The sequence below is a fragment of the Helianthus annuus genome, chromosome 11 (assembly GCF_002127325.2).
Source record: "Helianthus annuus cultivar XRQ/B chromosome 11, HanXRQr2.0-SUNRISE, whole genome shotgun sequence".
NCBI classification, from domain to species: Eukaryota; Viridiplantae; Streptophyta; class Magnoliopsida; order Asterales; family Asteraceae; genus Helianthus; species Helianthus annuus.
Window position 1 is genome coordinate 26,384,703 of NC_035443.2, and position 18,254 is coordinate 26,402,956.

Sequence of the window (18,254 nt, forward strand, 5' to 3'; positions counted from 1 at the left end):
TATTCCATATGTAAAAATCTTGACTTGCCGGAACTCCCAGGTTGGTAATTGGGGAGTAGGAATCGGCATCTTTCTTGAGAAATTCAAAATTGTGATATTTCGATTTACAAGTGGTATTGTTGAGAAGTGAACCTACAAGTGGTTAATCAAGGTCATTAAGTTGAACTTGATTTAACTTTCATTCAAGTGGTTAAAGAAAAAGAAAAAATGTTTTTACAAGTGGTTAAAAAGAACAAAGTGATGAATGATTCCCCGATCCTACAAGTGTGTGAAATCAACAAAACTAATTTTCCGGAAAAACCATTTTGATTAAAACAAACTTAAGTGTTTTGAAATCATAATGGGAAAATAGTTTGTTGTCAGGGGGAGTTCTGATTATTTAAGCTAAGTGGATGGCAAATTGAAACATATTTTTGATTTTAGGGGGAGTAGAAAATTTTAGAAATTTCAAAAATTTGAAAAAGCCAAATACATAATAAAATCTAAAATCCAAAAACATTGAAACATTCAAAAATGAGTTTTGTTGTGAAAAAAAGAGGAAATGATAGTACATCAATAGACTATCACAACACGCTAAAGAATTGGAAAGTCAAATGTGATAAACGGTCTCACTGAGGATATGCCAGTAGGTTTTTATACATTCAGTAGATTGTTTTCGAGATATAAACCTAAATATCAAATACTTACTTATCTCGTGGGGAACATCTCTCGGATATATGAGTAACCCCTGAAATCTTGTTTGAAAGATTTTCTATTTCTGACATACTAGGTCTTTGTGCGTGATGATATCTGGGGTATTATACCGGGACTTCTGATTTTGCGGGAGCAATAGCCTAGTCCTCATATAATACTCTGCACTGCTTTAATCATAAAGCCCACCCTCAGCATAAGAAATGATGAAACATTGAAAAATGCTAATCATGTGCTGTTGAAGAAAAGATCCCCAAACGGGACACACCTAAAGACGAGCCATCATCTCTTTGTCTGAATGGAAGTTCTAACCTGAGCTCTCATGGTCTCGCATTACCCATTTATAGATATCATTAGTGCACATTCACCTGTAAGACTGAATATAGAAGTCTGGATACGGGAGTATATTCTGAGGTGGGACACGCGAATAGGTTAAGTCCATTAAAACACTAAATCTCGTATCTCGAAATAGTTTAAATTTGTGTGAAAATTTAAGTGGATCAGTATACTGACAATCTAAGTGAATCGTTTAGAACTTAAAGTGTTTAAAGCTCGATGGTGTTAGTGATTTGTCTCAAAAACTGAAATGATCCTCTTACACAAACCCACAAAAATATTGTCTGTAAATATTTCTTTACTGCTTTTTATTAAAAACAAAAACCCAAAAAGAATGTGTTTTACTATAAAATTTTGAAAAATAAAAAAGATTTTATTTCATATTATTTTCGAAAACTGATGTTGGAAAGCTGATTTTCAAAATTCCGAGTGCTAAACATGATGAACAACTGGGTTGGGAGGTTTTGTTTGAAATGTGAAATGATTTTGAAATGATTAAATGGTTCATTAACTTGAAACCAAATTTGAATGTTTCAAATACAAGTGATAAAGCAAAGATTAAAATTGTTAAAAATAAAAATCTTGTTGTTGGGTAGAGATTTGTGCAGATCCCAGTGTCTAAGCCTGAGCAGAGTTTGAGCCAGGGTACGATCTTAGAACGAGAACTATGTTAGATTACGATCCCAGAACAACTTAAAGGGGAGTCTGCTAGCAAAGGGGAGTCTGAAGATGTAAAAGCCAGTTTCTGATCCTGGAACTTTGTTCAAGATAGAAGCTGCTGCTGCTGATGAGCAAGAGATAGAAGAAAGATAGAGATTGAAAGATGCTTACAGTGTTAGATACTTTGGAGAGAGCAAGAAGACTGATCAAGACTGAAGACTCGTCATACTGAAGACTCGACACTGAAGACTTCGTCAACATCCAAGGGGGAGTCTGTTGGTGCATATGTCTGTCGATTTCGTCTTGTATCGAGTCTTGTAATAGAATTGATAGAACGAGTCATGTTGTACGAAGAAAACGGGAAAAGGTCATGAATCAGCCAGTTCACACGAACTGACCAGTTCATGCGAACTGGGTTTACCAGTTCGTACGAACTGGAGATTGGTTGTTTCATGCGAAGTGGACCAGAGCCAGTTCGTACAAACTGGACATGACATGTTCATGGGAACTGGACACCCTATATATATATGTGTCTTGGTCATTTCATTTGTAACATTGCTGATTCCGGAGCGGAGGTGCTGCCGAAGTGTCAAGTGGTCTGTAAAGCTTTCAAATCAATATACAAGACAGTTAAAGTGATTCCTAGTGTATATCAAGCTGATTCACCATCAATACGTTTGTTTCCGCATCTCGTATTGATCTAGATCTCTTCTGAACGACTCGTTTAGGTCGAATCTCGATCCTACAATTTTAGTCATTTGATCATTAAAAAAATTATATAAATAAAATCCCAAACACCACTACACTCTCTCTCAACACCCCCTTTCTCTCTCTTCTCTCTCTCCCCCTTCTCACCACCACTTCCATTTTCTCTAGTCAACACTACTTCTCTAAATAATCAAAACTCTCTCTCTCTAAAACTCCATTCTAGAGAGAGAAACACCCCAAAACAATGTCACTCGTCCAATAACCAACAACATGAAGCCCTAAAACCCCACATTCCCTCTTTTTTATATATTAGAAACTATGTAAAAAGGCTAAACTGCCCTTTTATGAATAGAGTTAACTGTAAATTTAAACTTAGTTAGTGTTAAAGGACGTAGAGTGTAAGTGGTTTTACAAATAAAGGATTGTGATTGTAATTATTAAAGTTAAAGTGCATTCATTGCAATTCGATACAAACATAAAGTACGAAAAGTATAATTTACCCTAATATATAATACAATAAGAGGACCCGGGGCGCCCCGTGGTCAACAAATCTTCACGCGTTGAAGAAAGTGAAACATCGCTGCCGCTCCATATGTTCATGCGTGGAATACGTAACGCGTCCTCATCATCACACGTTGAAATTCAATATTTTAACTGTTGAAGATGACCGTTGATGATGAAATATGACCGTTTGTATGTATGCTTTTGCTATATACACACACACACACACACACAAAATACAATTTTATAAAAACCCAAACAATACAATCATTCCAACACAAAAAATCCAATCTTTCAAACTTCAAAAAAAAATCAATTCAAACCAAAATGGAAGGTTCAAGGAAACGAGATTCGGGTTCGAAGAAAAAATCCGTACGACCGAAGGTTCGAGCTAATCTTGGCGATCCGGCGAGATTTCGGTTGCAAGACGAACCCGACCCAATCCCGCCATTTCAAACCCAACCGTTTCCCAACCAACCCTTTCAAACCCAACAATTTCCACCATTTCGAATCCAACCGTATCAAAACCAACCTTTCATTCCACCATTTCAACCTCAATAATTTCAAACACAACAGTTTGAAACCCACAATTTCAACGTCGACCCACTAGAAGATAACATTCTCATCCACCAATTCGCCCGTGCATACCGCGAACCACAACAACTTGATGACGATGACAATAGTGAACCGGTTGAAGAAGAAGAAGAAGACGGCGACGATCAAGAAGTTGAAATCGTTCCAACATCCGCTCGGAGAGCTTGGAGGAGGGAGGAGGAGGTCGCCTTGGTCAAGGCATACTTGCACATCTCCGAAAACATGAATCATTCGAATGAGCAAAAAAGAGACTTGTTTTGGAGACGAGTTATATCTCATTTTGGCAAACTTCCCGGTTCGACCGAACGAAACATGGATCAAATGACTTCGAAGTAGGGAGATTTGAACCGAAAAATGTGTAAATTAATGCTTGCTTCATTCAATTGGTAGTTTTTTATAAACGTAAACTGTTTTTTATTTTTATTCTTTATAAATCGTAAACTTTTTTTTTATAAAACATAAAACTGATTTTTAATTTTTATAAAACATATAACTGTTTTTAAGTTTTAAAATAGGAAACTGTTTTTTTAATTTAAAAAAAAACAGAAAACTGTTTTTTTTATTTTATAAAACATAATACTGTTTTTTTATTTTATATATCAAAAAATTGTTTTTTTTTTATTTTAAAAAAACAGAAAACTGTTTTTTATTTTAAAAAACAGAAACTGTTTTTATTTTTATTTTTAAAAAACAAAAAAACAATATTTTTATTTTTTAAAAAATAGAAAACTGTTATTTTTTATCTTGTTTTATAAAAAAGTTTTATTTTTTATTTTTTGTAGACCCGAAATCCACAAAGCGGAGCGAGCGAGGCGTCTATCATAAAAAACGCTTTTGAAGACTATTGCCGGTTATACAAGCATAAAACTTTTCCGCAGTTGGCAGCATGACAGGTTGCGAGATATCACCCAAAGTGGGTACTGGTTGCGTTGGTCGACATGGATGGGCCGACGGCTCCAAGGAGAAGAGGAGGTCCCAAAAGATCAAAAACTTCCGAGTCCGGGAACTACACTACTTTCGAGTCTGGTAACATGCCCCAAATGAATTTGAACGACTAACCCGATGACGAACCTAATCAAGATGATACACCGACAAGGCCGTGCCACAAGAAAAATGGTAATTCATCAAGTAGTGGAAAGGAAGCGGTGGCGGAGTCGATCTCCGAATTCAAAAAAGCTAAATTGGTGAAAATGGTCGAATCCAAAGAAAGAAAAGAAAAACTTATGGCGGCAAAACTTAAACGTGAGGAGGTGTATATTAGACACCAAAAACGAAAAAAATAGTGACTTAAAAGTCTTCTTATAACCAACCGCACAACAATTTTGACGAACCGTTTAAGTCGATCGTACTTCAATGCAAACGCGAGATATATGAAAAGTGGGGTTGGGAGATGCCGTAGATTTTTTAGGTTTTTTTTAATTTGTAATTTTTAGTTTGTAATTTAGGATTTATTTAAATAAAATTTATAATTTTATTGTTAATTAATATTTTAAAAATAAAAAGATTGACATTTTCACTAAAATCCATCATAGTTAGGGTGTCCGGAGTGGGCGGTAAAGGGGTGCGGCAAACTCGGTTTGCCGAGCGGGAACACAGCCGCCGACCCCTTTACCGATCGACAAAGTTCAAACATCGGTGAAGGTTCACCGAAGCGGGGAAGTTGGTTTGTTCGAGGTTTGTGCATTCTCAACGGCTATAAAGCCGTTTATTATAAAAAAAAGTTTTATGGTGGTCGTGGAGAAGATGACCGGAGAGGAGGATGACGATGAATGGTGGTCGACGTGGTGGTTTGGAGATGGTCGACGTGGTGGTTTTGAGATGGTCGTGGAGAAGATGACCGGAGAGGAGGATCACGATGAATCTGCGGTGATGAGGAACGGTGAATGGTGGTCGACATGGTGGTTTGGAGATGGTGATCGATGTACGGTGGTGATTATAGAGAAAGACGGAGGTGGTCGGTTTCGAGTGAGGGTGGTTGGAATGATGATCGGTAAGGCGGAGGTGGATCACGGTGGTGGTTATGATGATGAAGGAGGTGATGACCGTGATGGCAGTTGAACGGAAAAGACTGCGGTGGTTGGCGATGATGAAAGTTATCAGAGATGATGGAGATGGCAGTTGCAGGTTGTTGGAGGTGGTGATCGGTGGTGGCGGAGGTGGATCACGGTGGTGGTTAAGTTAAAAAAATAAAAAATAAAAATAAAAGTTTACCACTTCAGCAAGTGTTTAAACCATTGCCAACACTTCAAAGTTTAAACACTTTTGACTGATTGATATGGCGCACTTTGATTGATCGGTTTTTTAGTTTACCACTCCAAAGTGTTTGACCACTCCTTACACCCTTATAGAATAAAGTTCCATTATGAAATTTGATTGGATATCGTGAATCATTAACTACGTCACTGATAGAAAGAATGAATAAAACCCACAAAAGTCGATCACGTTTTCCATTTTTCAAGTTTTAACCGGTTTATTACCCAATCAAAACAGAAAACGGCAACTCTCAGGCAATTTTCGGCTTTGATTGATCAGGTTCTTGAATTTGGAGTAGTGTTGCAGGATGATGTCCGAGCTCCATCAAAAAAAAGTTGCCGGAGAGGCTGACCGGAGTTGGGGAAGGGCTGGGGTAATTAATCTTTTTTTTTTTTTTTTCTGTTTTCAAACTAACAGTAAAATGGTCATTTTAAAATCATGATATTTTCTATCATGGTATGCTCTAATGACACAGATTGATTGTCATTATAATTCGAGAAATTTCAATAAAAGGAAAGTCAATATGTTAATTCAAAGTGAACAATGACTAGTCTATCATCATAATTGATGGCAGCTTTCAAAGGTGTTGACCCAAAGATGAGTCAAATTTTGCTATATATCAAAACCATCATTCAAATCTCACACCCACATCTCACACTCACATCAATGGAATTTGGTTTCATGACAATACTATTTTCATGTGTCTTTTTCTTGCTTCTGTCATCTTGTGCAACACTAGACACCATCACTACAAATCAAGTATTCAGAGATGGAGACACAATAGTTTCAGATGATAATATGTTTGAACTTGGCTTCTTTAGCCCCGGAAAATCCATGAATCGGTACCTAGGGATCTGGTACAAGAAGATATCGATGGGTACAGTCGTATGGGTTGCTAACAGGGAGACACCAGTTGCTGACAAATCAGGCATGCTCAAACTTAACAGAAAAGGAGACCTACAAATTCTGGGTGCTGACAATACAGTGATCTGGTCATCGAATTCAACAGTATCCGTGATGAGCAATAATCCTGTGGTGGTGGTGCAGCTTCTAGATACTGGAAATCTTGTTGTATGGGATAGAAGCACCAAGAACGAAAATGTAATCTGGCAAAGTTTTGATTATCCAGGTAACACATTGTTACCAGGAATGAAATATGGAAAAGATTTAGTAACAGGAAGAGAGCGGGTTATAATACCATGGAAGAGTGCAGATGATCCTTCACCAGGTGAATATTTACACTGGCTAGACACAAATGGATATCCACAAATGTTTGTCAGACAAGGTTCAGTTATACGATGGAGATATGGACCATGGAACGGTCGTAAATTTCAAGCTTTACGCATGGAAAACCCAAATCCTATTTACTCGGTTCAATTTGTTTGTAATGATAAGGAAATATATTTCAAATATGAGCTTAAAACATCGGTTCTTCAAAGGATCATTGTGTTGCCAGATGACACCGCTGTGCATTTGCGTTGGATGGATCAAACCCAAAAGTGGGTTGTGCATTCTGTTGGAGCAGTAACAGAGATTTGTGGTGGTTATGGACTTTGTGGGCCATACGGAAGCTGCAACGCTAATAGGTACCCCCCTTGTACTTGTATGGCAGGTTTTAAGCCTCGGGTCCCAGATGAATGGGATAGAGGAAATGGGTCTAGTGGGTGTGAACGTAAACGGGCTTTAGATTGTGGAAGTGGGTTAGGCTTTAAAAGAATTTCAGGAGTTATATTTCCAGACACACGCCACTCATGGTATAATCATAGCATGACGCTTGAAGAATGTGAGATGGCTTGCAGAATGAAGTGCAATTGTACGGCTTATGCAAATACAGATATCAGAAATGGAGGAAGCGGATGTTTGCTTTGGTTTGATGAGCTTATCGACACCACAGAGAACGATGATAAGCAGGATTTTTACATAAAATTGGCTGCCTCTGAGTTCGCAGGTGCACCTTTATGATTTGAACTTAATTTTTGAGCTGTTATAAACTTAATACACTTGTAACATTACTGTTAACCGTTCGTGTAGGAAACAAAGATTCCCCGTCTAGCTTAAACAAGAAGAAAAGAGTATTTACAGTGGTACTTTTAACTGCTTCTGTTGTGCTACTTTTATTTATGGTGGCATATGCTTGTATAAAGAAACGAAAAAGGCTTCATATAAAAGAAAGAGGTAACTTAAGTAGCTTTTTATGCTTCTATAATTGAAATCATCCTTACACTTCGGAAACTTATATAATTTCTGGCTCGTTGTTATTATGTAGAAGATAGGTATGCCCTTGATAAAAAGGATAACAATGTGCGGATGGAAGATCTTGACGAGCTACCTTTACTTAGTCTAAATAAAATAGTCAAGGCTACAGATAACTTTAACATCAACAAAAAAATTGGAGAAGGTGGATTTGGTCCAGTTTACAAGGTAACTTATTGATACCTTAATATAGAATGGAATGCGTGCTTGTACCATTAATCAAATGGTTAATATAAAACTGTAACCTTATTATTTTAGGGTGTGTTGGAAGACGGACGAGAGGTAGCTGTGAAGAGGCTCTCAGAAACATCCCAGCAAGGGATTGAAGAATTCAAGAATGAAATCATTTGTATTGCCAAACTTCAGCATCGCAATCTTGTGAAGCTTCTTGGATACTGCAATCACAGAAATGAACTGATTTTAGTTTATGAATACATGACAAACAAAAGCTTAGACTTATATCTATTTGGTTCGGTTCCTTCTCTATGATTTCACATAGTACGTTGTTTTCATATTGTTCTATAAATTATTGTTATCTAAGTTATTCACTTTTCTCAGATGAAACCAGGAGCTCGATGCTTGACTGGCCACAACGATTTAATATTATACAAGGGATGGCTCGAGGTATTCTATATCTACATCAAGATTCCCGCCTTCAAATCATCCACAGAGATCTTAAGGCAGGTAATATTCTTTTGGATGGAGACATGAACCCCAAAATCTCCGACTTCGGCCTTGCTAGAAAGTTTGTAGGACCCGACACTGCCACTAAGACAAAAAAAGTAGTGGGAACATAGTAAGAATCTTAAACAACAACTTTTTTATTGAATTTTCTTGGCTACTATTTCTCCCTAATGCTTAAGTTCATTTGCAGTGGTTATATTTCTCCAGAATACGCTATACATGGAAGATTTTCTATAAAGTCTGATGTATATAGTTTTGGAGTTTTGGTGTTGGAGATCGTGAGTGGTAAGAAAAACAGAGAATTCTGTCATGATGATCGCAATGACAACCTTCTTGGACATGTATGTTAAACTCATTAATGTTTTTCATTGAACAATGTTATTTTGGTAACTTATATGTTTGATCTGATTCAGGCATGGAGACTTTATAAACAAGGCAGATCCATTGAACTTTTGAGTGCATCTTTATGTGCCTCTTGCGTCATCCTTGAAGTACTAAGATCAATACATGTTGCATTATTATGTGTGCAAAATCATGCAAAAGATAGGCCCACTATGTTATCAGTGGTTTTAATGCTGGTCAGCGAGAGTGTGTTACCTCAACCTAAACATCCCGCTTTCTACTCTGAAGAGACCAGTAGTGAACTTGAGTCTGTTTCATCAGTTGATGGTTCCCTGATAACACATTTATACGCCCGATAGCAAACAAGTGATGCTATCAGATGTACATGAATCTGTAACATATTCTAGGCACTTGTTGTAGTGGATGTAGCAAGAACATTTTTTAGCAGCAGTGTCAAAATATTCACGCTGATACCAAAATCAAATAAAAGAATTTCAAAAACATGGGGTGAGAAAACGCAGAGGAAGAAATATGTATGTTAATGTATTATTATGGGTTTATGTTAATGTATTATTATGGGTTTATGGTTTTGAAATACAAGCCAAGCTAGTTCTTCAAGACATGTAATCAAATATTTGGTTGACATATTTTATACAGTTCTCTTAGTACATATCCAACTGCTGACTGTTTGGAAGTGATTTGCATAATCATATAAGAGTTCCAACAAAATATAGGTCTCATTAGGGCAGCTTAGCCTTTTTTGAGACATGAAGCTAACTTTGAATTTGGGGCCCTTTTCCCCTAAATATCATTTATCATAAACCCGAAGGGTTCATGGAGTGAAACTCCGTTGATCCTCAGGACTTCCCGGTAACAACCGGGAACATTGCCCCATCTGCTTTGGGGTCTGGCAAAAAAAACCCAAGCAACCAACATCCACCAGTGAAAAAAGTTTTTAGATCCGTCATTGTCCACCACGTCTCCTTGATATTTTTATCTACTTGTTTATTATTATAGTTATTTATTATTATATAGGCAGGGCCGGCTCTGAGCATCTGTGTACCTTGTTCGAGCTCGAAAAAATGTGCCCTTAGGCCTTAACGAAATTTGGTATTGAACTCCCTAAAGGTCTAAACCTAATGTCAAAGGGGTAAATAACTAATCTAACCATAAGAATAGTTTTTTTTTTTTTTTTTTTTTTGGGGGGGGGGGGGGGGGCTATGTTGGTGTTTGTATGGGTGTACCCTATTAAAAAATATTTTACATATACATATCGGGTTTGTTTTATAAAAAAATGTGCCCCTCGAAATATCGGACCCTGGCCGGTGGTCCTCCCCGCCCACCCCCAGGGCCGGCCATGTATATAGGATATGGAAAGAGTGAAGGTGGGGTGATTACGGAATATCTGGAAAAAAAAAGTTAGGCTATGTGTAGTGGTTTTATGCCCCTTCACGTCCTGAAAAAAAAAGTAATGATCTAAATTGGAAAAACGTTTACAAAAAAAAAAAAAAAAACATTTATTGAATTCGGATTGTAAACAATAAACAATGATCACATCCGAGTTTTGGAATTACTAGTAAATAGAATTAATCACATACAATGAATTTGGGTTTTACTTCAAAATAAATGATAAATTGGATTCATTAACAAACACCTAGTTGTGGACATTAACAATCATCTAACGCATGTAAATTGTAACACCCTTAATAATTTAACATAATTTAAGGTAAATATTTCATGAAACTTATAAAAATCAGAGTTTACAAAAGCATTCGTGTTTTAAACCATACATACTAACAAATTTTTCCAAACATGTTCTAGATAGTGCATAATTCATTTAAAGACAACCCTTACTAGTCAACTAATAACTAGTTTAAAGGATTCAAAACACCATTAACAAAATTTATATAACATGTTTAAAGTTTAGACAAGATCATATTCAGTGCGGAAGCTTCAATTTGCGTGTTCGGTTCTTGACAAAGTGCTTGATCATCATCCGGGAGAGATTCATTCATACCTAGAGTCAAACACTAAAAACCGTTAGTTTTGACTTTAATATATAATGTATAAACAAGTTTTAATAACACAAGTGGCTACAAAATATAAATTTTTGCTGGGTTCCACCGTAATTTACGGTATCACCGTAAATTACGGTGAACCTGGGAATGTTATGGTTCTGCCGTAAGACAGTAGCAAAACACCGTAACACATTGTTGTCCACCGTAAATTACGGTGGAACCGTAATTTACGGTGGGTTCTGCACATTTGCAATTTGGCTATTTTTCAACTTTAGAAGTTCATAACTCTTTACTCCGTGATCCGATTCAACCAATTCTTATTGCTATGAGTCCGTAATAAAACTTCGGACTTAACCATGTAAATTTTATATTGCGGAAACCGTGATACCACAAATTGGTTCACGAATTTCCTTATTACCATTATTCGACCCATTAGTGGGAGTGTATAGCACCTCTTTTCATTCTTAAACCCTTTTTAACATATTTACCCAATTACCCGGGCTCACATACTTGGTGTTTTCACGCCAATTCCATGGCTTTGAAATTCCTCTATTGCTATTACATGATTATTCGGAATTCAAGCATTCCGTTTCAAACAATCCTTTTTCCTTTAGCATTATTGTTCGACCCATATCCCGGGTTCTTATACTTAGATTCGCCATTTCCAAATCATTAGTATGGTACAATTTATCATTTAACAAGGTATGAGACTTTCAAGTCGCAACCCTCGTGACTCCTTTGAAAACATCATTTTGACCCGTTTTACCAATTAGTGAATACCATCACTTCATTGACTAACCCAACTAAATACCGAGTTCTTATTTTGACCCGTTTGATAGTCGAGTGCACTTCATCACTTATCGACACATCAAACGCATCCTTTACACTACGACATCAATTATATTTCAAACCAAAGCAATTAAATTTAATTCGACGAGACTAAAGTCACGTACCTTCAAAGCACACCTTTTCCGCGGGTATCACCTCCGGCGTGTCCACTTGACGTCCCGGATTCCTTGCCTAAAGAGTCCAATTCATAAAAGATTAGAACTCTTTTTCATAAGCTTTAACGCATTCATTCATTACATATGTAAATCTGCGTTTTTAGCAATCTTTAACATTTTAATCCTCATTTAGGCGTTTTATCAAACACCTTGCGGGTCAGATTTTTACATGATCTAAACCAAGTTCATAACTTGAATTTATCACTCAATTTAACTTCAATTAGACATCATACACATATTTTAACATCAACAATTTCAGAGATTATCTCACAATTTCAATTTTCACTAGAACAAGAGTCTTAATCCTAGTGTTTATCAAGTTCTACTAACTTACTAATCACCCACTATAGTGATTTTGATTTCTACAACTAACATGCAAGATTTTTTAACAAGAATCATCTAGGGTTTGTCCCTAGACTTCACATTACTTCCAATTTCATGTTTTACAACACATAATCAAGCTCAACCTTCGATTTCAATCTCATGTAAGAATTTGATTTGTATCAAAATAACCTAATTTGACATACCTTATGACCTTCTTGACGAGGAGATCACAATCCTATGTTCAGATTTTGATTACAACATGATTTGAGCCTTCAATTTAGAGTTTTTGTTGATGTTAGGGTTTTGGAGGTGTGGGTGTCGCCCCTCTCTGTTGTTGATCGACCAGAACCTCAGTTTGAGGTGTTTGGTTTGATTTCTTACTACTTTAGTAATTAGAGTTTCTATTTTAACAACTTTAGTCCCTCCACTCTTATCTAGTTTATATTTTTGGCCTTTTAACTCATTCAAATGTTACTACAAGATTCTTAACTAACTAGGTTATTTATCCTAGTTAGTTTATTCTTGTTTATTATGTATTTTTATAATTCTAGTATATAGTTTTAAAATTTCGGGATGTTACATAAATGGTGCAAGAAAACCTTCACTACATGAATAATGGACAACTGTAGGTTTTATAAACCAAGAACATGAAACAAACCTTAGTTGATTTGATAATGTCAATGGTGTAAAGAAACCTTATCAATTGCGAGTCTATGACAAATTACAATCACACCGGCAATGTCAATGAAAAGAATAATAAAAAACAAGTTCAATTCTTTATTGTGTATAAACAAAGCCCTAAACACTTCAAAATCTACATTCGGGGTAAACACAAGTAGATTGGACTAGCATGGTGGTGGAAATCATCTTCAATCTCTTGGGGTCTGTTTGGTATGGGGTAATGGAATAGACGAGGGAATGCAATGAATCATTACCATTCCATGTCTTGTTTGGTTACCATCGGGAATGAAATGAATAATTATCATGTATTGTTTGGTAGACAAAAAAAGACGAAGGAATAACATTGATGGTGAGTGGTGGTGGTTGGTGGCGGTGGAGGTGGAGGCGATGGCGGGTGGGTGGCAGCGGGTGTGACGGTGGCAGGTTGCAGGTGGCGGCGACTGGCGGGTGGTGACGGCGGTGGGCGTCGGTGGTGTGTGGCGGTGATGGTTAGTGGCAGCGGTGGCTGGTGGTGGCAGTGGCGGTGGGTGGTGGCAGAGGAGATAGTGGTGGCTGGCGGCGACAGCGGTGGTGGTTGGTTGTGGCGGAGGCCGCAGTGGGTGGCAACGGTGGCGGGTGGGTGGCGACGGCGGTGGTGGCCTTTGGGGTGGCGGTAGTGGCGGTGGGCGGTGGTGGGTGGTGGCGGCGAAGATGGTGGAAGCTGGCGGCGGCGATGAGTGGTGGTGGTGGCGGCGGTGGTGGTTGGGTGTGGCAGAAGCGGCAATGGGCGGCAACGGTGGCGGGTGGGTGGCGACGGCGGTGGTGGCCTTCAAGGTGTCGGCGACGGCGGTTGTCGCAACCCCGACCGATCCTGAAAGCTCTATTTATAGCTGAAATCTGATCATCTCGCACCCCGCGACAACCTCAGGCTAATCCTCTCGCGGCCCACGAGACACCCTAGCTAAGGCTTAGGTGTGACTAGTCAGCAGTGTAGGTGTGACACGTGGACGACACGTGTCCCAAGGCATGTCCGGAAAGGTACAAGCCTCTCGCGCCCCGCGAAAGGTTTGGTCTTCATCTGCCACGGCCTGCGACATGCATAAAATTATTATTTTATTCATTTTTCAAACCAAATAACGTTACGCGAGTTCGGTTTTTCGATTACGGATTGTTTTTAGGACATTTTTTTAGGGTTGTTATATCCTCCCTACCTTGTTTTAAATCTTGTCCTCGGGATTCAGTGGAATAGGTAAGGATACTTCCTTTTCATTTCAGATTCTAGTTCCCATATGTATTCCGGTCCTCTCTTCGAATCCTACTTTACTTTGACCAGAACTAATCTCTTGTGCTTGAGATTCTTGATCTTTCTATCTTCAATCTGTATTGGCTTTTCTACAAACTTAAGCTTTTCATTTTCCTCTATATCTTGAAGAGGTATCACCAATGATTCATCGGCCAAGCATTTCTTTAGATTATATACATGAAATACATCATGTATTCCCGCCATTTCTTCTGGTAACTGTAGTTGATAAGCTACTGGCCTTATTCTTTTGATAATTTCAAAAGGTCTAACCTACGTTGGGTTTAGTTTTCCTTTCTTACCAAACCTCACGACTCCTTTCCATGGCGAGACTTTCAATAATACCTTGGCTCCAACTTGAAATTCCAACGGTAATTACGCCTGTGATCTGCATAACTCTGTTGACGGTCTCGTGTTGTTTTCAGTCTTTCCTTGACTTAAATTATTTTGTTAGTTGTTTCTTGTACAATTTCAAAACCTGACAATTGCTTTTCTCCAATTTCTTCCCAACATACTGGTGTTCGGCATTTTCGTCCATAGAGTGCTTCAAATGGTGCAACATTGATGCTTGTATGATAGCTATTGTTGTAAGAAAATTCTATTAAAGGTAAGTGTTCGTCCCTACTTCTTCCAAAATCTATCACACATGCTCTAAGCATATCCTCCATAGTCTGGATTGTCCTTTCACTTTGTCCGTCTGTTTGAGGATGATAAGTTGTACTTAAATTTAATCTGGTTCCCATTGCCTTTTGGAAACTTATTCAGAAATGAGAAGTAAAACGACTATCTTTGTCGGACACAATAGATAAAAAGATTCCATGTAATGAAACTATTTCATTCACATATAGCTTAGCTATTTGTTCCATACTGAAAGTTTCTTTCATTGGTAAGAAATGCGCTGATTTAGTCAATCTGTCCACAATTACCCAAATTGTGTCATTACCTTTTTGTGTCTTGGGTAATTTGGTAACAAAGTCCATTGTTATGAACTCCCATTTCCAAATTGGCATTCCCAATTGCTGAAATAATCCTGAAGGTTTCTGATGTTCAGCTTTAACCTGTGAACAGGTTAAACATTTAGCAACATAATTTGCTATATCCTTTTTCAATCTTATCTACCAAAAGTTTTTCCTTGAATCTTGATACATCTTGTCACTTCCAGGATGCATCATATACTTGGATTTATGAGCTTCTTCTAGAATTCGATTTCGTAGGTTTCCTTGGAAAGGTACCCAAATTCTTTTCTTATAGAATTTTCAAATTCCATCTTCTCATTTTTCTAATTCTTTAATCATTCCCTTTAATCCTTCAGCTTCATCCTTGATTGCTGTTTCCTGCATCTTTTTCAACTGTTCATTTAAATCTACTTGTAGGTTTAATCTGACAGTACATACCCTTCTTGGCTTCTCATGATATTTTCGACTTAAAGCATCAACTACTACGTTAGCTTTTCCTGCATGATATTGGATATCACAATAATCATCGCTAAGAATTTCCATCCAACGTCTTTGCCTCATGTTTAATTCCTTTTGCTCGAAAACATATCTTAAACTTTTATGATATGTGAAGACAATAAACTTACTACCGTAGAGATAATGTCTCCAAATCTTGAGGGCAAAAATTATTGCTCCTAACTCTAGATCATGTGTTGTATAATTTTCTTCATGCTTCTTTAGTTGTCTAGAGGCATAAGCAATTACCTTTTGACGTTGTATCAACACACATCCAAATCCTAATTTAGATGCATCACAATAGACTACAAAGTCTTCAGATTTCTGGCAAAGCAAGTATTGGTGCGTTAGTTAATCTTTGCTTCAAAATCTTGAATGCTTCCTCCTGTTTCGGTCCCCATTCAAACTTAACTGACTTGCAAGTACTTTGGTTAATGGAGTGGATATTCTAGAAAAATCTTGAATAAAATGTCTATAATATCCTACCAATCCAAGAAAACTTCTTACTTCTGTTAGCGATTCAGGGACTTTCCATTTGGTAATAGCTTCGATCTCCGTAGGATCCACATGAATTCCTTCATGATTAACTAAGTGTCCAAGAAATTGCACTTCTTGCAACCAGAATTCACATTTTGAGAATTTAGCATAAAGCTTCTCTTTTCTCAATAATGTCAGAAGTATGTGTAAATGCTTCGCATGCTCTTCTTTACTTCTGGCGTAAATTAGTATATCATCTATAAAGACAATTATGAATTTGTCCAGGTATGGTTTACATATCCTGTTCATCATGCCCATATATGTGGTTGGGGCATTGGTTAAACCAAATGGCATGACTGTAAATTCATAATGACCGTACCTTGTTCTGAAAGCATTTTTAGGAATGTCCTCTTCTTGTACCCTCAGTTGATGATATCCTGAGCGTAAGTCAATCTTGGAAAAGAATCGGGCTTATTGAAGTTGATCAAATAGATCATCGATTCTCGGTAGTGGGTACCGATTTTTAATCGTAATCTTGTTTAATTCCCTTTAATCAATACACATACGCATCGATCCATCTTTCTTCTTGACAAATAACACCGGTGCTCTCCAAGGCGATGAACTAGGTTGTATAAAACATTTTTCTAATAATTCATCTAACTGTTTCTTCAATTCCTGCATCTCCGCCGGTGCTAGACGATAGGGTGCTTTGGCAATTGGTGTCGTTCCTAGTATCAGGTGAATTCTAAATTCAACCTCGCGATATGGCGGTAATCCAGGTAACTCTTCTAGGAAGACATCTGAGAATTTAGATACTACGGGAATATCTTTTAATTCTTTTCCTTTAGTGTTAATGATTACCGAAATCATATACACCATTCATTCTTTTCGTGCATAACTTGTAGCTTTCATCACAGAGATGAATTTTGTTGACCTTGTCGACTTGTCTCCCATAATTGTGATCTTTCACCAATTGGCATATAAACTTCTACAGAATTTTGATCACACAAAATTCGTGCATGATTGGCTACCAACCAATCCATTCCTAATACGACATCGAATCCGACTAGATTCATTGGTAACAGGTTAGCAGTAAACTTATGACTTAAGAATTCTATTTTTCCTCCTAAAGGATTTCGTTTATTTTGATAGAATCTTCATTTGTCGTATCCACCGTATAGTCTTGGTGAAGTTTAGTTAATGGTTGATTGAGAAATTTGTAGAAAGAAGTATTTATAAAACTTTGGTTTACACTAGAGTCAAATAGTACTTTAGCATAAACATCATTAACTAAAAACGTACCGACAGTTACATCAGGAATCATCTTAGCTTCTTTGGCTGTCAGTACGAATTCTCTGGCATTGCCTTTGCTTTGTTGTTTGCTGTTGGATATAGTTTTGGGCAGTTTGGTCGTATATGACCCGTCTCTCCGCAGTTATAACATATTCTCGTACTAGCTTTAATTCTACAATCTTCTTCCTTATGTCCTGGCTTCTTGCAGAAGTTGCAAGATACCACACACTTCCCTGTGTGTTTCTTTCTACATAGCTTACAGAAAGGTGAAGAAGATGAACCTGTTCCTTTCCCACGATAGGAGTTACCAGAACAAAGTTCCCGGGTAATCCTTTGAGCTAGATTCTTCTTTAGGTTTTCTTCTTGCGTACGTATCAGTCCATCTGTCAGAGTATTAGCAAGTTCCACTGTTTCATCAGTTGTTTGTGGCCTAGCTGCTTTGACCATATATCAGATCTCACTGATTAATCCCCAGATATAACGGGAGATTAATACCGGTTCTGGAAAGGCTAGTGTTGGTACAATTCTAGCATATTCAAAGAATTTGGTAGTAAATTCCCTACAATTTACCCCAATCATTCTATGATTCAGAAATTTATTGGCAATCTGCTCCTTTTCATGAGGAGGACATAATTTCCTTTCAACTATTTCCTTAAAGTTGTTCCATTCCATGTTATAAACCATGTCGCTTCCTCTTGACTGAAGA

At 37.5% G+C, this 18,254-nt stretch overlaps 2 protein-coding genes across 2 annotated transcripts; both read left to right on the forward strand.

The window, feature by feature from the left end:
* The first annotated feature begins 6,309 nt into the window (after positions 1 to 6,309).
* Positions 6,310 to 7,704, forward strand: LOC110887956 (G-type lectin S-receptor-like serine/threonine-protein kinase At4g27290). The gene has a single exon (XM_022135509.1). The coding sequence runs from the start codon at positions 6,310 to 6,312 to the stop codon at positions 7,702 to 7,704; it is 1,395 nt and encodes a 464-aa protein (XP_021991201.1).
* Positions 7,705 to 7,777: 73 nt separating this feature from the next.
* Positions 7,778 to 9,480, forward strand: LOC110889903 (G-type lectin S-receptor-like serine/threonine-protein kinase SD1-1). The gene is made up of 6 exons (XM_022137477.2): positions 7,778 to 7,917; positions 8,009 to 8,163; positions 8,254 to 8,464; positions 8,554 to 8,791; positions 8,870 to 9,020; positions 9,093 to 9,480. The coding sequence occupies exons 1-6, from the start codon at positions 7,863 to 7,865 to the stop codon at positions 9,378 to 9,380; spliced, it is 1,098 nt and encodes a 365-aa protein (XP_021993169.2). The 5' UTR covers positions 7,778 to 7,862; the 3' UTR covers positions 9,381 to 9,480.
* Positions 9,481 to 18,254: the final 8,774 nt, after the last annotated feature.

Coding starts and splice junctions, on each gene's coding strand:
- LOC110887956 (XM_022135509.1), top strand. CDS start 6,310: ATGGCAGCTTTCAAAGGTGTTGACCCAAAGATGAGTCAAATTTTGCTA.
- LOC110889903 (XM_022137477.2), top strand. CDS start 7,863: ATGGTGGCATATGCTTGTATAAAGAAACGAAAAAGGCTTCATATAAAA. Junction 8,792..8,869: donor AAAAAAGTAGTGGGAACATA/GTAAGAATCTTA, acceptor GTTCATTTGCAG/TGGTTATATTTCTCCAGAAT. Junction 9,021..9,092: donor ATGACAACCTTCTTGGACAT/GTATGTTAAACT, acceptor GATCTGATTCAG/GCATGGAGACTTTATAAACA.